General features: G+C 50.4%; 1 protein-coding gene across 1 annotated transcript; it reads right to left on the bottom strand.

Annotated features, from left to right (window-relative positions):
- Positions 1–2,305: 2,305 nt before the first annotated feature.
- Positions 2,306–3,906, bottom strand: MYMX (myomixer, myoblast fusion factor). Its single transcript, XM_036024163.1, has one exon. It carries the CDS (start codon positions 3,576–3,578, stop codon positions 3,324–3,326), a length of 255 nt encoding a protein of 84 aa, XP_035880056.1. The 5' UTR covers positions 3,579–3,906; the 3' UTR covers positions 2,306–3,323.
- Between the last annotated feature and the right edge of the window lie 14,130 nt (positions 3,907–18,036).

Raw genomic sequence — 18,036 nt, 5'->3', positions numbered from 1 at the left:
TGTCTCAGTTTCCCTAGTCTACTTGCCAAGGAATTTTCCTAGCCTCTATCATGTCTCCCTAACATCATAGGGATAAGGCAGAATCGCACCATCTCCCCAGAGGTCAGACTGGCCTCTGAAGTGAGGGGTAGTTTTCTACTTAGAATCAGTGGACCCTTCCCAAGCTACTCCAGAAGGGGTGTTCCCAGAATTCCAGCTCCTTGTCCCACAGAGACACACTACACCGTCACCGCCCAGACTTAAACAAGCAGAGGGCAGGAAGCAGGGAATCGGTGGTATTTTTTTAGGCACTGCACCATGGCTCTAGGGTAGCTTCATGTCTAAATCTCCCTCCCCGTCCCTACCCTGTGTTTGTCCAGTCTGTCTCTCTTCCTCTCCCGGCTCTCCTCTCCCCTTTCCTGGCCCCTGTCTTTTTCCCCACCTTTATTGCCCAGCTCTGGGCCTGCGGGGGTGGCAAGCCTTAGCGGTCAGACAGATCCGCCAGGCATGGTTAGGCTGGGGGCCAGTGCTGCAGTGTGTATCAAGGGCCTGGAAGTGGAAAGAAGCTGGAGGGAAGTGGTGAGGGTCCTAGGCCAGAAAGCGGAGGCTGGCTCCTCCGTTGACCCCTGCTGAATGAAGCCTGGCCTGCTCCGGAGATGGCAGCAATCAGGTTTGTTAGTGCTGGAGGGAAGCCCGTGTGGCGCACACCCTGCTTGGGCCCCCAGCCAGCACCCACACCCCTCCAGAGCCTCCTCCGTGGGCGGAGATGATTGCTAGATGCCAGGGACTTCTGTGGACAGCATCAGCAGAGCCCAGCCCACACTGACCTGTGCCTGGAGTTTTTCTAGCCCCGCCAAGGCAGTCCTAGTCACTCTCTCTGCCCAGTCTAATGGCCTTCTTCCTCCCTGGGCGCCCTCAGATCCTTGGTGGAGGAGTGGGGTGGGAAGGGCTGATCAGGTTCCCCATTCCTGCCCTATCTAACACTGTGACTTGCTCCAGACGCCCTCCTCCCCCATCTGGGCCTGCCTGAACCTCCACACAGGCCTATCTTCCCCCTACCTTGTGTCCGTCTGTTTGTTGGACGTGTGTTTGCTCAGCCCAGTGTTTGTTTTGTCACCAGGGCGGGTCTCATGACTGTGCCTTCTCAGTTTGTGTCTGTGACCATACCTCCATGGCCTTGTGGCAGGGCTGGGACTAGGGCAAGGCCAAGGAGGCGACCTGAGTCATAAAATTTAAGGGGGTGCCAAAACCCCTAGGAATCAAGATAAATTATTTTAATGCAGTGTTTAAAAAAATCAAGGTCAATGCAAAAGAAAAATCCACGAACAAATTATCAGAATTGAAAATAAAGACAGAATCTGGTTCTCACTGGGTCAGACTCACCTCACCTTCCTCGAGCGGACAGGGTCTCTCTGTTCACTAGGCTTGGGCTTGCCCCCCCAGCCTAATTTCTCAGCCCCTTCCCTCTACTCTGGGTGGGTCTCTAACCTTGTGTGATCTGTATGCGTTTGGGGCCGAGGTTAAGGAACAGTCATCTAACTGCGGCCTTCAAAGTCCCATAAAATGTCCCCTCCGCCAGAAACCGTAGATTCCAACTCCACTGATATCCCCACTCCAGCCAGAGCCCTACCCGCATCCCTCCACCTCACTAGGCCTCTGGAGAACAGCTCAGACCCCGCCCCACCCCACCCCACCCCACCGCCCCGCCTCTGCTCCCCGCACACCTGCAGAGACTTTGCAAGGTCAGGCTGAGCTGGGGATGGGGGAACGGAAATTCTCAGGCCGGCTCTTCTAGCCTCTTCACCTGGGGGCTGGGGCGGTAGCCGGTGAAAGCAGCCCGGGCCGGGTCTGACCGGTCTCTGCCGCGGGACAGGAAAGGGGTTGCAACTCGCGATTCGAGGCCCTCTGGGTCCAGCCCGGCGCTCCTCCGGAGCTGTGAGCACTTCGGAGGGAGACGGGCAGAAAGGGAGGGAGGCCGGGAGGAAGGCCTGGAGCAGCGGGGTGGGGAAAAAAGCGCCCATGACCCCTGAGGGGAACGGTGTTTCGGGATCAGGGGCTCTCACCCCCTTCACTCTGCTCCAGTCCCCAGGCTGCTCTCGCAAGAGGGGTCCTTTTGAGGACTCCAGGAGGAAGCAGATGGCGGAGCGGTGGGGAGGCGGGTGTCTGGCGGAAAGCCCCACAGACCTGGGAGGGGGCGCACGGCTCTGGTCTCAGATCTTCCCCTGGCCCAAGCTTCTGACCGTTATGGGAACCGGATTAAGGGAGGGGATGGTCCCATAAGATTCCTGTATTCCTCACTGCCCCCCTCTGACCATAAAGCTGGTGGAAGGAGGCAGGAAAGACTGTTGCTAGGGAACCCTAAACAAATTATCCGGAGGTTGAAATGCAAATACATCTGACAACTCTTATTCAACCCTTGAAGTGCCTCCCATTGGAGAGGAGGAAATGAAGCAGCAGACTCTTCGGGCTATCCCCCACACCCCATCTCTGCAGGAACTCACAGTTCTGCACCCTCCCCTGAGGGGGTGCCCTCAGGGTCCCTGGGCTAATAAATCTCCCTCTTTCCACCACCACTTGCTGAGAAGAGTCTCCAGACACTGCCAGGGTCGTTTTCCTCCTTACCGTGAGCCGAACAACCAGATGCCCTCCCAGAGAGGCCCGGGACCGCAGGGTCAGCGTGGCTGACTGGAGTGAGACAACAGAAACGACCTCCAGGAGATGAGCACTGACAGGGACAACAGAATGGGGGTCAGAGGAGGCCTGGAGTTGTTCCCCACCCTTACCCACTGACCAGGTGACACTGCCTTGCAGTGCAAGCAAGAGTGTGGATGACAAGAATTTCAAAGGCATTCCAGGAAGTGGAAAATATTTATTGAACACCTGCTGCATGCTAGGCTTTGGGAGCAGGACTGATTCTCTGGGGGAATCAATGCTTGTTCTTCTAAGGTAAATCCTGAGTCTGGAAAACAGTCAGGATTATAATCTTGCCTCTCCACTAAATTGTCCATTGTTCCTAGGTTAAGTAAGGATTGTCCCTCATGGGACCTCACGTCGCCGTTTGTCTGGGGGAAGGGAGAGATGGGAGAGTCAGTTCCTTTCCCTGCTGAAGCCCCAGGCGATTAGGAAAGGTCTTGAATGCAGAGAGGACAGGTCAAGTTCAGTTTTCTGCATGGTTCCAGTCATTTCTGCTGGAGCCGGGAGGCATGTCTTGGTCAGACCCGGCTCATGCTCAGCCCGGAACCGCATCTAATGCCCATTGGGCAGGCTTCCGTCAGTGAGGTTGGCAGGACTGTCTTACTCCCAAAGCAAGTGTTTGGTTCCCACTGCTACCAGGACTCGTGGCCTCATTTTTCCCGGGCTAGCCTCTCCCTCCTCTCAGGGTTGGCTGCTCTGGAAGCCACCCCAGCATCTGGTGGGTGTCTCTGGCTGAGGACGAACAACAGACAGCCCAGCAAAGCCTCTCGAATGTCCCGGGAGCCCAGGCGGCGGGCCAGTTGACGCAGCAGGGGCAAGAGGTGCTGGCGGGCCATGCGGGCTGCAGGCAGCAGCAGGCGAGACAGCAGCATTCGAAGCAGCAGCGGGAGCAGCGGCACAGGCATGGCTGGGTCAGGGACTTCCAAAGCAATCCAGAATGTAGGCTTGCCTTTCCTGTTCCCTGCTCACCTGGCAAAGACATCGGATTTTATGCAGAATTCCCAACCCCTTCTGTTTCCACCATCACATTCCCAGACCTCAATTTGTGGATCGCATTTGCTTTCCTGAAGCCCATTTTCCTGGTGAGGTAGCATCTGGGGCAGGAGGGTTCTCCCTGTAGAGTAAAGCTGGGACTAGGGCCTATAGCCCGCCACACCCAGGCTCCAGGGGCTGCTACTGTTCCCTACACCCTTCCCTCCTCCAGTCACCCCTTCTCTTGTACACTCTCCCAACACTCTCCATCCCTTCTTCCTCAATCCAGGAGGAGTTTTTCCCCAGGCAATTCTAAATTTTCTTTTTTTGTCAGGGGGGAGCCTTGATCCACCCTGAGCCTTACCCTGCCAACCCTCCACCCCGTGGGCAGCGGCTCTCACCAGTCAGAACCACTGCTCAGAAGCAATCTCTGTCTGAATTGACTTGTGGGGACACAGCCTCACATGGCGCTTGATACACAGGGCTGCCCCACCCACCTTGGCCCCACCTTGGACAGCTTGTCAGGGTGGGGGAGCTGCAAAGAGACAGCTGTGTGCTGGCACTTGGTATTTGGAGGGGAGGAGACAGCTGAGCTGCAAGAAGTGGCAGGAACAGATGCAGGAATTCTCCCTGCAGGGTTCAGACCTCAGAGTTGGAACCCAGACTGCACTTTAAATGTGACCTCATGCCTGCTGTTTTCTCCTCTCGGTTCTTTTCTTTTAATTTTTATTATTATTATTTTTTTTTTGGTAGAGAGAGAGAGAAAGAAACATTGATTTGTCGTTCCATTTATTTATGCATGTGCCCGGACCAGGGATCGAACCCACGACCTTGGTGTATCAGGATGATACTCTAACCAACTGAGCTACCTGGCCAGGACCAGATTGTACTTTCTAATGACATGACTGTATACATGTTGATTCTTCATTCTTCGGACCTCCGGTCCCCTCCTCAGTTACCTCAGTCTCTGGGGGTGGCTGGGGGGAGTAACTGGAGTGGGACTGTGTGTGAGATGCCTTTGCCCAACCTCAGGAGCAGTGAGACTGCAGCCCAGACACAGCGGGCGCTGTCAGAGTGGCTGAGACAGGGAGAACAGGCCCCAGGGAGGCATTTGCGGGCCCTCCCCTGGGGTGAAGGAGCCGGGTCGCAGTGCATCTCACAGCTGGGCCCAGTTAGACAGAGCTGGGCAGCACTGCTATTGAGGGACAGGAAGAAGAATACCCACTTCTCTTCAGGACCCTCTTCTCCACCTACTTTTCCCCCCAAGATTAAATGAAATTCCACGAGGCAGCAAGATATAGAGACAGCCTGGGTTTCTTTTGTTTTTCCTACTTTATAAAATGGACATAATTTCTGCCTTGCTGGGCTCAGTGAAATAATAGTCATGAAGGTATTTTATGAACTTCAGCCTAGCCTTGGGAATATGACCATCTGTCATCATTTCACCACCAGCCTGCATCATCACATCTCCAAAACCATCGAAGACCTTGAAGAAAGAAAACAACTATTTGAAAGGCCTGCCCCACTTCTGCCTGGAGGAAGCAGGCACTAGAGTATGGACGTTGGGTACAGGCATTGTCTTGCTCTCCTTCCAGTTTCTTCCTGAAGATGTGTGAAAGCCATGTGTCGTCCCTGGGCTCTGGGCGGAACGCATATTGGGTGCACGTGCATGCCAAGCCTGTGAATTCATGATCACTCTCAATTCTCACCACCACTCTGCAAAGGGAGGCAATTATTATAACCATTGTATAGATGAGGACACTGAGATTCAGAATGGTTAAGCAACTTACCTAGAATCACACAGCAGACGGATGACCTGGTCTCTCCCCCAAACCTGTCCCTCTCTTTGGCTCTTCCGTGTCCATATGTGGCAGCTGCACCTTTCTAGTTACTCTGGCCAGAGCCCTTGACTTGTCTCTTCCCATCACAGTTCATTACCCATATGTGTAGATCCGGGCGGCTCTACTTTCCATCTTCTTTCATTCTGGAACATAAAGCTCTTTTTATGAAGGTATAGTTGATATGTAATATTATAGAAATGTCAGTTTTGTTTATTCATTTGTTTAGTTTTTTAAGATTCTATATGTAAGTGAAATGATAAAGTATTTGTCTTTCTCTGACTAATTTTACTTAGCATAATACTCTCTAGATCCAGCCCTGGCTGGTGTGGCTAAGTAGATTGAGCACTGGCCTGCAAGCCAAAGGATGGCTGGTTCGATTCCCAGTCGGGACACATGCCTGTGGGCCAGGTCCCCAGTGTGGGGAGCACAAGAGACAACCACACACTGATGTTTCTCTCCTTTTTTCTCCCTCTGTTTCCTGCTCTCTAAAAATAAATAAATAAAATCTTTAAAAAGAAAATGCTCTCTAGATCCATCTATGTTGTCTCAAATGGCAAGATTTCATTCTTTTCTATGGCTGAGTAAAATTCTATTTTATATATATATATAAAATCTTACATCATACTTATCCATTTATCTATTGGCGAACACCTGGGTTGCTTCCATATTGTGGCTATTGTAAATACTGCTGCAATGAACATAGAGGTGCACTTACCTTTTCAAATTAGTGTTTTTGTTTTCTTTGGATAAATGCCCAAAAGAAAACGAAGTTGGAATTGCTGGGTGTTTCTTTGCCTTTTGTTAGAGTCTTTGTTTTGAAGTCTGTTTGGTCTGGTTTCAGTATTGCTACCCCAGCTTTTTTTTTTTCATTTCCATTTTCATGAAATATCTTTTTCCACCACTGTCCTTTCAGTCTGTATATGTCTTTTGATCCAAAGTGAGTCTCTTGTAGACAGCACATGTAAGAGTCTTGTTTTTTTAACCATTCAGCAGGTGTAATTTCACAGCACTCAGAATGTCACCCCGTCTCACCAACGCCACCAGGACCGCCCGCACCTGAGCATCGCCTCTTGCCTAAGCGTCTTGAGTAGCCTCCTAACTGGTGTCCCTGTTTCCTTCTCTCCTCAGTACTAGAGTGATCTTCATAAAATGTGGATCGGGTTGTGTCCTTTGCTCCAATTCACTCAGAGTTAAAGCCAAAGGTTTGAATTATGACCTACAAGGCCCTGGCCTGGATGGTCTGGCTGATTCACCTTCTAGTTTTTGCCTCTCACACTGCTGCAGCCACACCTGCCACCTTGCAGCTCCTTTACTGTGTCGGACATGTTTCTGCTTCAGGTCCTTGCACCTACTGTTGCTCCTGCCTACAAGGCTCTTCCTCCGGGCATCCACAGGTCTCCGTCTCTGATCTCCTTCTGATAGGGGACGCAAGAGTTGGAAAACTTTAGTTTAAGGTGAATACTTATGAGTCTAGTAAGGAATGAATATGTTAAAGCTATTGTTTCAGAAACTACAGATAAGGCCCATCCTGGCTCCTGGGGGAGAGACAGCTAACCTCCTGGGGCACCGCTAAAGATTACTGCCTGGGGACAAGTGGAGGAGGCATGGGGCCATTGTGTTCCAGACAACCGCAGGCCCCTGGGAACAGCTAACTGCCTGGGGAGAGAATACTGCAGTTTCTAATCTAATTTTCCCTGAATTTCAAAACTCCTCACCGCACTTTGTTCTCTGTTACAAAAAGGCTGGCTTGGAAGGAAATATAAGATGGTCCTTTAGGGTAGGAACCCATCGTCTCCTCAGATCAGCAGCCATCTGAATAAAGTGCCCATAAAGATTCGATTCCCGTCTCTGCTTATTGGGTTCGGTATGCGACAGGCAGCACAAATGCCAGTGTCTTTTCCTGTTTCACGTCAAGTCTTTGCCCAATGTTATCTGTCCATCGTATTTAAAAGTATACTCCCCCCACCCTATCTCCTGCTGCCTCCTCTCTGTCCCTTCCTCTGCTGTGTCTCCATAGCGCTTCGTTGTCTGACATGCTATATATTTTATTTTACTTCCTTATCTTACTGGTATCTGCCTCCCCGACTAGTAGGTAAAGTCCATGACAGCAGGGACTTACATCTATTTTGTCAGCTGCTGTGTTGCCAGTGTTTGGTAATAAACATTTGATGTAAAAAATAAATAAATGAAAATTCTTTTTTTAAATATATTTTATTGACTATGCTATTACAGTTGTCCCATTTCCCCCCTTCTCTCCCCTCCACCCTGTACCCCCTCTCCCACCCACATTTCCCTCCTTTAGTTCATGTCCATGTGTCATACTTATGAGTTCTTTAGCTTCTACATTTCCCGTACTATTCTTGCCCTCCCCCTATCTATTTTCAACCTACATTCTATGCTACTTATTCTCTATACCTTTTCCCCCTCTCTCCTCCTCCCACCCCCCTGCTGCTAGCCCTCCATGTGCCCCCCATTTCTGTGGTTTTGTTCCTGTTCTAGTTGTTTACTTAGTTTCTTTTGGTTTTGCTTTAGGTATGGTTGTTAATAATTGTGAGTTTGCTGTCCTTTTACTATACATGTCTTTTCTTTATCTTCTTTTCTTAGATAAGTCCCTTTAGCATTTCATAAAATAAGGGCTTGGTGATGATGAACTCCTTTAACTTGACCTTATCTGAAAAGCACTTTATCTGCCCTTCCAGCCTAAATGAGAGCTTTGCTGGATAGAGCAATCTGGGATGTAGGTCCTTGTCTTTCATGACTTGGAATATTTCTTTCCAGCCCCTTCTTGCCTGTAAGGTCTCTTTGGAGAAATCAGCTGACAGTCTGATGGGAACTCCTTTGTAGGTTACTGTCCCCTTATCTCTTGCTGCTTCTAGGATTCTCTCCTTCGTTTTTACCTTGGCTAATGTAATTATGATGTGCCTTGGTGTGTTTCTTCTTGGGTCCAACTTCTTTGGGGCTCTCTGAGCTTCTTGGATTTCTTGGAAGACTGTTCTCTTTGCCAGTCTTCCTGGCAAAAGGAGAATGGGGAAGTTCTCCTTTATTATTTGTTCAAATATGTGCTCAATTTGTTGCTTTCCCCCTTCCCATTCTGGTACCCCTATAATTCGGATGTTGGAACGTTTAAAGGTGTCCTGGAGGCTCTTAAGCTTTTCCTCATTTTTTTGAATTATTTCATCATGCTTTCCTGCTTGGTTGATTCTATCTTCCTTCTGGTCCACTGTATTGTTTTGAGACTCAGATTCCTTCCTTTCACTATTGGCTCTCCTCCATATATCTTCCTGCATCTCTTTTATGGTAACCTGCATCCTTTCATCTAAATTGTGCCCAAAATCAACCAATTCCGTGAGCTTTCTGATCACCAGTGTTTTGAACTGCGCATCTGATAGATTGGCTATTTCTTGGTCGCTCAAAAGGATGAGTCCTGGGGGACTGATCTGTTCTGTTGGAAACATATCTTTCCCTGTCTCTCCTTTTTTTTTCCCCCCCAGTCTGGTCGCTCTTGTTACGGTGGGGGACAGAGCCTTAGGTGTTCACCAGGGCTGGGCACCCCAGTCGCTAGATTGTGACGTTATATGTGGGGGCGGGAGCGGGAGCGGGGACGGGAGGGAACAATGGCGGTAGTTCCTGTTCTCCTGGGCTCAGACCCTTCTCTGGGATCCTGGGCTGCGAGCTCTGCCCTGGTCCACAATCGCTGCCTCACTGGGTCCGCCAGCCACAGCTTGCGTACTCAGGGATCACCGCTGTGTTCTTGCGCCCCGGATGGTTGTCGCACCGATTTCGCGCCAAATTTTCCCCGACCTGCGCGCACCGCCGACCTGCACCAGCCCCCCACCCGCCCGGCTCGTCTTCTCCTACCAGTCTGGATATATGGGTCAACTTCAACTTCTTGGCTGCCCAACTTCCATTCAGATAAATCCTCTGTCAGTTCTGAGTGTTATTCTATCTGTAAATTATTGTTGTTCTAATCTTGGTTGTGCGAGGAAGTACGGTGCGTCCACCTATTCCTCCATCTTGCCGGAAGTCCCCAATAAATGAAAATTCTGTGACAGGGTTAAACCCAGGCCTGCTAGCCCCAGAGCCTATGCCTCCAAGCCCCAGAACTACATGGATCTGAACACACTTCTGGGATACGAATGAGGACCCTGCAGGCTGCACACAGCTGGAGGGAGCCACTTGGAGGGGAGGAACTGATCACACTGAGCCATAGAAAAGAGAAGCCAGGCCTCGGTGGTTCCCTCTGGGAACCTCCAAAGTGTGTAATTTTGAGGGTACTGTGGAGGCCTGACCACGCGCTGACTCGGATGAGTAAGTCACACAGTCCCTTCCAGCTCAGCTTCCACAGCTGTGGTGTCTCCCAGCTGTGAGAACCATGGCCCCGGGGCCTGGGACCAAATGCCTGAACCATCCCTGTCCCCTATAAACAGTGGAACTCCAGGGACCTGGGTCATGAGACAAATAAAGGAAACAGGATGTTGTCTTTGTTAACAATGGGGAGCCCCAGGGGAGGCTGGGAAGGGAGGTCAGGAGCAGCAGTGGCTGGGTCCAGGGCAGGGATCTAGTCATAGTTCAGTCTCCATCCCCACCCCCTCCTGAGATTAACTCCTCTCTCTACCTCCTTCCCACTCTCGTCTGTGATGAACGTCAGCCCACGCACCTCAGCCTGCCCCAGATATTGTCTCCGAGGCAGAAAACCAAGGGCTCTACTAAAGATTTCCTCAGTCTTTCCTGGAAAGATAACCATCCTCTCTGGCAACAAAGCTGCCAGAGGCAGTTTCTCTTGGTTCCTGATTATGCCATGTATCCTGCCTCCTCTGCCGTGACCTCTACTCCTCTCCTCTGCTGGGCATGGAGGGGCCAGGCAACTTTGAGGAAACTATTCAGACCTCCTGTTTTTAAAAGATAATTAAAAACATATATATCACTGTCTCTCTCATATTGATATTTCTTCCTCTCTCTCTCTTCCTTCCTCTCTCTTTGAAATCAGGAAACATGCCCTGGCGTAGATTAGTGGATTGAGCATGGGCTGCGAACCAGGCATTGCAGGTTTGATTCCCAGTCAGGGCAAACATGCCTAGGTTACAGGCCATGGCCCCTAGCAACCACACATTGATGTTTCTCTCCCTCTGTCCTTCCCTTCCCTCTCTAAAAATAAATAAAAAGTTAAAAAATCTTAAACAAAATACAGGAATTAGAAAATCTTTGAAAAAAAATCAGGAAACATATCTTCAGGTGAGGATTAAAAAAATGTCTTGGGTATCAGTTTGTGAAGTGAAGGCCAGTGGACTGGGCAGTAATTGACCCCTGGTGTCCTCCTCCCTGGTCCTCTTCCCAGATCCTCAGGGTCATCTAGAAGCATCCTGGGGGCCCCTACCACCCCCATATATAGAATAGACATCAGCTAATTGGGCCATTCATGTCCACAACAAGCATTGCATGCCTACAATGTACCAGGCCTGTGCAAAGTACTGAGAGGACACAGGATGGCCACACCAAGAGTCAGCAGGGTAACAGCAGATAGGGAAACTGAGGATGGGGTGGGGAGAGTTGTAATAGAGCTAATGGGCTCTTTCAAGACCTGAGATTACTGAGCGTTCTGCTCCTCCCACCCCTTTCTGCTTGTCCCTATCCAGCAGGCCAAAGAACTCTACAACCTGGCCACCGCCTTTGCTATGACCTGCACAGGAAGGTGAAGGATGCTTATGCATTGTTCACTCAGATCTGGCTTTGCATGCTGGCTCTGGGCTCTGTCTCAGGGTTACTCTGGCTGCCTGAGCAGGCTGTACACTGCACCACCCGATGTAGAAATGACTCCCTCTGGAGTTAGCCCTCTTCCTTAAAATGGGAATGATCATAGCACCTGTCTTGGACAGGATCAAGGGATGAGAGAATACTAGGTCCAGAGCTTGGCTCCTAGAAGATGTCCAATAAACAAGAGTTTCCTTCTGTTACCATTGGTGTTTAGCTAGATATTGAGAAAGGGAGCAAAAGGGAAACTAGGCACTGAACTTAATAAAATAGGGAAGCATAAATCTGCTTGCTGAGCCAGGAAGCTACAACTTCACACTCCAGGGGCCCACAGCATTGTGCTCCACCAAGGTAATTAACACCTTCCTCTCCTCTTCCAGTACAGGACTGTTGGGCACTGTGGGAGGTGCCGGACCACAGAGGCCTATCAATCTAACCAGGGGGCAGACCTATCAAAGACCATGAAAGTTTAGGAAATTGATTGGTTCTTCTGAGAAAGCACCTGGTCCATTCCAAACTGAAGCTCCTGGTTATAACCCCAGGGGAACAAAGAAGCTCTCTCTCTTGCTAGTGACCTGCACTCACACTGCATGCCTCTGTTTTCTCCACGGCCATGTGGCTTTAGCAACCACATGGCTCTTGGCCTCCAAAGGGAGTCTGAATACAGAAGCATAGTAGTGGACTACAGCCAGGAGCACATGCTAAGCTAGCCAGATGCTGGATGGACTGCACTTTAGCATGGAGCATGAACTCCGGGCAGCGGCCTTCATCCTGGCCTTACCGAAGACAAGATGGACTTCTTCCATGGCAGGGTGGAGGGAGGTGGGACACAGGAAGCCCAGGGAGCAGTTTCTCTTTCCACATGAACAACCCATCCTGTCATCCCACAATCTCCTGTGCATGGGTTCCTGGAATTCTTTTCTTGTGATCATGAGGAACAGCCTTGTGTATTGATACCAGCAGCACTTCCTTCCATCCTTTGGGTTTCCCTCCCAGTTTATTCTATGTCTAACACCAGCCCAGTGGCTGCTCCCTGAAGGCCTGCCAGGGAGCACCCTGATGCTGTGAGCAGCTGCCTGAGAGTGGATGCTGGGGCTCACTTGGTGCTTGAAGAATCAGTGGCAGCCTGGGTCCCCTCAAGGCCCTGGCCCCTGGCTCCTGGCTTTTCATGTTTCATTGTCCTGTTGTCCCCTCCAGGGCATCAGCACTGGCCTGGAGACCTTCCTGGTGGTGGGAGGTCGAGGGCAGTGCTGACATCCAAACAAGGAGTTCTGAAAAGGCCGGGGAGGCTTCATGGAGGGCAGGAAGCACTGAGAGGTGCAGGTGCCCAGGAGGAGGGGCGCAGACCTGTCAGGTGTAGGAAGTGTCGGTGGGGAAGGCCCAGTGTTGGGAGTTCAGTCCTGTGACCTGTGACAGCACTTCTCTGCCTGCGATAGCAGCCCTGAAGCCATCTACCTGAGTTGGACTGTTAGGAGGACCTGAGGCCTGAGCCTGGTGACAACTGAGGGGGCACTTTGTAAACTGTAGCTCCTTGAGGCAAGAGATTATGCATGTGGGAGGGATGGTTCCTTACCCGTGACCACCACTCCTCTCCCGACTAATGCTGGGCAATGACAGACTTGTGAACAGACAGTTGGAAAGTACAGCACATACTGGAAATGCTCGCAAGACACAAAGAAAGTGGGGATTTAGATGTTGCCTGAAAGAGTAACTAGAGCTGGCAGGTGGGCTGAACCCTATCCACAGGAACAGTTGCTCTGGCCAGAGAGGGACCCTTATAGAATATAATCCATTGTCCCCACTGAAACAACTGTCACTCTCCCCAGACTCAGCTGACAGGACGCAAAGTGGGAGAGTGTGAGCCCAGCCCTTCTGGCAAGGCCTCCCAGGAACAGTCGGCTGTTGGAGCCAGACAGCTGCTCCCTGCACAATGGGAGGGAGGGGCCCGATAGGGGTAGGGGTAAGGAAGGACATGCCTGGCATATTTGATGGGGAAAGGGAGAGCAGCAAGATCCACTGGCCCCAGGAATAAACCTAACAAAGATTGAGCAATACCCTCATGGAGGAAAAAAAAATGTTTACTAAGAAGAAGTCCTGGCACAACTGGTCATATGGGAACGAAAGCAGTGTGGCAAGGTGCAAGAATAGACACAGTGACTAAGGAACAGAATTGAGAGTTTAGAAACACGTGCAAGAATATATGGGGCAGAGGTAGAACTTCTGGTTAGAAAAGAAAGAACATAAATGGTCAGAAATGGAGCGGGTACACTCGGCCATCCACGAGGGAAAGGTAAGATTTGACCTTCTCATATACCAAATGCAAAACCAAACTCCAGTGACATTCGAGATGTGAGTGTGGAAGGTAAAACTATAAAACAGAGGAGCTAATCTTTAGGATTGTGGGATAGTAGAGAATTATTTGTTTTATAAATTTTTGCAACTTTTTATTATGGTTGTTTTTAAAATTATACAAAAGTGGAGATAATAGTGTAATGAACCCCCATGTATCAACTGTCTAACTTAAATAATTACTCAAAAACTTTCCATCAACAAAAGATACTACAAAGTGAAAAGGCAGTCCCTCACAGACTGGGAGAAGAAATTTGCAATTCATATAACTGAAAAAGATTTAGTGGCAATCATAAATAAAGTATTTGTATAATCAATAGGAAAGGACAGAAAGTTCCCCAAAGGAACAAAGGATAAGGACAGGCCACCTCTCGCGGAGGACCTCAGGAAGGACCACGGGCTGCTCCCTGGGCCAGAAGGACCACGGCCGCCCCGCCCCCTCGAGCCTCCGCTTGGCTCTCTTCTCTTGCCCCTTGTGAATCCAGGTGGGGCCCCTACCAGGTTGCCCTCTCACCCCCACCCTATCTCTCTCTTGGTGTGGGAATTCTGGAAATGTGAGGGAAGGGGCTGACACCTCATCCTGAGAGTTTTTGGAGGACCTGGAGTGGTGGGTTTGGGGAACACACCTCTGTCAAGACCGCTGTCAGAAAGCCCACTTCGATCATGGCAAACGGATGCTGTTCAGCTTCTCTGGGTTTAATTCCACTGATGAGTATCCTCGTCTGAAAATACAGGTGTGGTTCTTTCTAAAGAGCTATGTTTTGAACATGTCTCCATTCTTTGCATAGATATGGCCATCTACTCAAAAATCTACCTATAGAATTACCACTTGAGATAGAATCATGCTGGGAGAGGTTACACAACCCAATTAATTAATTAATTGAAGAGGCCAGCCCTTGGACAAAATAATACTTCATTTATCCCATTGCTATTTACAAGGTATGACTGATTTGGTCCTTGTGATTTGCCCCTGAATGTTTTCGCCTCCAGACAGATGAAAAGGCTGAGGTTCAGAGAGGACCTGAGCGACAGTCGGAAGAAGGTGGAAGGCAGACAGTGGAGGTAGAGGAGTTTGCATGTTAGACCCAAAAGGGTTCCAGTTCCAGCAGGGACACTTTGGCCCTTTGGGAGGCGTTCTTATTGAAGAGCTATGAAGGTTCAAAGTGTGGGGAGCGTTCACATTAGCCGAGAGAACCCTTCATTTCCTTAGTCAACAAACACACGTCATTCAATGAAAAAGGCAGTCCGGCGCCAAGACGGGGTCAGCAGGGGGGGACAGAGGAGTAGGCAGGGAATGATGACAGACAGCTCGGAGAGAAATGCCCTACCAGGGAAAGTGCCGGTACCGCAGGAGTCCTGCGTGCCAGGTCAGCCCATGGCCAAGCCTCTGCGCCCGGAACTTCTCAGGGACCTTCTGGGGGGTGGAGCTTCTGAGCTGAGGCCTGAAGGAGGAGTGGCCTGGAAGGTGGGAGGCCTCGGGGCAGGAGGATGCGCTGGGGCAGACAGTGGGAAGACTAGGTTACACACAGGTGTGGGGAGACCTGCTGCAGGGTGGCAGGGAGAGTCCAGGTGAGGAAGAGCGTGAGTGAAAACAGGAGGGCGGACAGCATGGGACGAACTCAGGAGATGTGAGCCTTGAGCAGTCTTCCTGGCTGGTGTCACTAACTGAGCGGTGGGAACCAGCATCATTTTGGGGGGGATGGGTTGATGAACCCAGGTTTCCAACAAGGTGGTTCTGAAGACTCCATGAGACATTGAGTCTGAGTCTCTGGCAGGACTGTGGGCTTGGAAGGGACTGTGGCAGGGGAGGGGTGGCAGGAATCTCCCCAAGATATATATATATCTTATATATACACAATATATATATATATCTTAAGTGAAAAAAGGAGGGTACAGACTGATGTGCATAATATATTTCTTTCTGTGCAAACAAGGTGAGAAATAAGAGTATATACATTTGTGTTTGCAGAGAGAAACTGTAGAAAGATGTATACAAATCTACCAAGAGAATAAAAAAATTCCCACAAACATTGGTACACAGCTCTGGCTGGTGTAGCTCAATGGATTGAACGCAGGCCCGCAAACCAAAGGGTCGCTGGTTTGATTCCCAGTCAGGGCACATGCCTGGGCTGCAGGCCAGGTCCCCAGTAGGAGGTGCGCAAGAGACAACCACACGTTGATGTTTCTCTCCCTCTCTTTCTCTCACCTTTCCCCTCTGTGTAAAAATAAAGAAATAAAATCTTTAAAAAAGAAAAAATGGTAAAAGTTACATCACTTCCATAACCACGGTCAAGCTTACAACATCTCCTTTATTAACAAGGCTTATGTTTTTACACTTTGAGACACACCTTCTCCAAAATAGAAATTAATTTAGCACCATAAGAGGGAAGGATGTAATTTTCAAAAAAGAAAAAGCCAAGCCAACCCAACAAAGCACAGACTCACCCGGTGACCAGTGATCCCCACACCTTCTGGAGGCCAAGACAAAGCTGATCCCAGGGGCCTTCGCTTCGGCAGCAGAGCGCACTGGCACTGGCATGAGAAGTGGTTTCATGAACAGGAGGTTCTTATTCCTCCTCTGAAGTGGTGTTGACATTCCTTGGTCTTTGGAAACAGTGTCAAGGGGCAAATCAAAACCTGATATTGAACCAGGGAAAGGAGTGCCGACCAGATGCCAAAGTCCTTCCCGTGCCTGGTCAGCGTGGCGGCGGCGGCGGCAGCCTTCATGCCTCCCGGCGGAGCTCTGAGAACAAGCCGGGGCCCCAGCAGGTCCACGGAACTGGAAGGATTCAGTAAGTGTGTGTATTGAGAAATGATGGCCACAGTAGGTCTAGTTACCATTCACCACCATGCAGAGTATCACATTGTTTTCTTGTGATGAGAGCTTTTTGGAAGTTATATTTTATGGATTGTACTATTAGAGTTGTCCCAATGTTTCCCCTTTTGCCCCCCTCCACCCAGCCCCCACCGCTCCCTCAGGCAATCCGTGAGGAGAACTTTTAAGATCTACTCTCTTAGTCCTGGTGGGGTGTGTCAGTGAGTTAGCGCGCCGTCCTGGTGCGCCGAGGTTTTGAGGTTTCGAGGTTTCAAGGTTTCCGGTTTGGGTCAGGGGAATGACAAGGACTGACTAATGAATGTGTAAGTAAGTGGAACAACAAACTGATGTTTCTCTCTCTCTCCCCACTCTCTCTCTCTCTCAAAACAATACATAAAAATGTAAAAAAGATCTCTCTTCACAGCTTTTAAAAACATGCAGTGCTGGTGCCTGTGGCCCAGGCTGCCCGCCGCATCCGGGGACTTGTCCACGTTGCGGCTGGAGGTTCCTGCCTCTGCCCACATTCGCCCGTTTTGCCACTTCACCTGCCCCCACCCCTGCCTCTGGCAGACCCCGATTTGTTCCGTGTGTGTATGTTTTTGTTTCTGTCTGTTGGGTTGTTTGTTTTTTTTTCAGATTTTACATGGAAGTGAGATCATGTGCTATTTATCTCTCTCTCGCTGACATTTCACTCAGCATAATGCTTGGAAGGGCCAACTGTGCTGTTGCAAGTGGCAAGATTTCTCACACACTTTAGACCCCACTTTCTCAGGGAGCAGAGGATGAAGCCACGGAGTGTTCCTTGGGGCGGGAGCCGTCGGGCTGAGGCCGCTCCTCTGATGCGGCCTCACCTGTGCGGTGGAATGGGAGGCTGCAGAGAAGGATCTGAAGGAGTGGGGGAGGCAGCTGTGAGGAGTGACAGTTTGTCAAGGGATGACATCCAGATTGCCACAGAGCCTCAGTTGAGGTCACCCCAGCGTGAGTGTGCAGAGGTGGGCATCCCGGCTTTGCCCTTTCCCAGCAGAACTCGGCAGCCATGCTGTGCTACCCAAGTGCTACACGAGGGAAGCTACACAGGGGAAAGCTACCCGCACTGAGGACCAGAGCAGAGAGAGTGTGGTTACACACCCTCGGGACAACGCAAGGCCACAGTGGCAAGGGCCTCCCAGGGCATTAGGCTGGGAGAGGAGGAAGGTGAAGTTGAGCTGGGACTGGGTCAGAAGGGGCCATGGAAGTGGTGAGGGGCTAGGGTGCAGAGACCAGAGGTGGCAGGGCCGGAAGGGAGGGGGAGCAGCCAGGCACCCCTGCAGCTGCAGGGACGTCTCTTTTAGATTTTGGATGTAGAGGAATGTGATGGATGCACGTTCGCAGGTGTCTGATGCCTGTGTTAAATAGATATATTTACTAAATGAATGTTAATTCATCTTGCTCCTGGAACACAGGGCAGCCGTGTGGCCACTCTGAGGGTGCCCCTCGCATCACAGTCCGAGGGAGCAAACGACGCTCCGCCTACGGCTGTCCAGGACACACAATGTGCAAGCACACGGGGTTTGGCTGGAATGCCAGCTTGCCATCCATGGAATGCTTACTATGTGCTGTCGGTGTGAGGAACATTGGAACTTGTAGATAATTTGTATC

The sequence above is a fragment of the Phyllostomus discolor genome, chromosome 4, assembly GCF_004126475.2.
Source record: "Phyllostomus discolor isolate MPI-MPIP mPhyDis1 chromosome 4, mPhyDis1.pri.v3, whole genome shotgun sequence".
Classification (NCBI taxonomy): domain Eukaryota; kingdom Metazoa; phylum Chordata; class Mammalia; order Chiroptera; family Phyllostomidae; genus Phyllostomus; species Phyllostomus discolor.
This window is presented reverse-complemented; position numbering and strand designations above follow the sequence as displayed.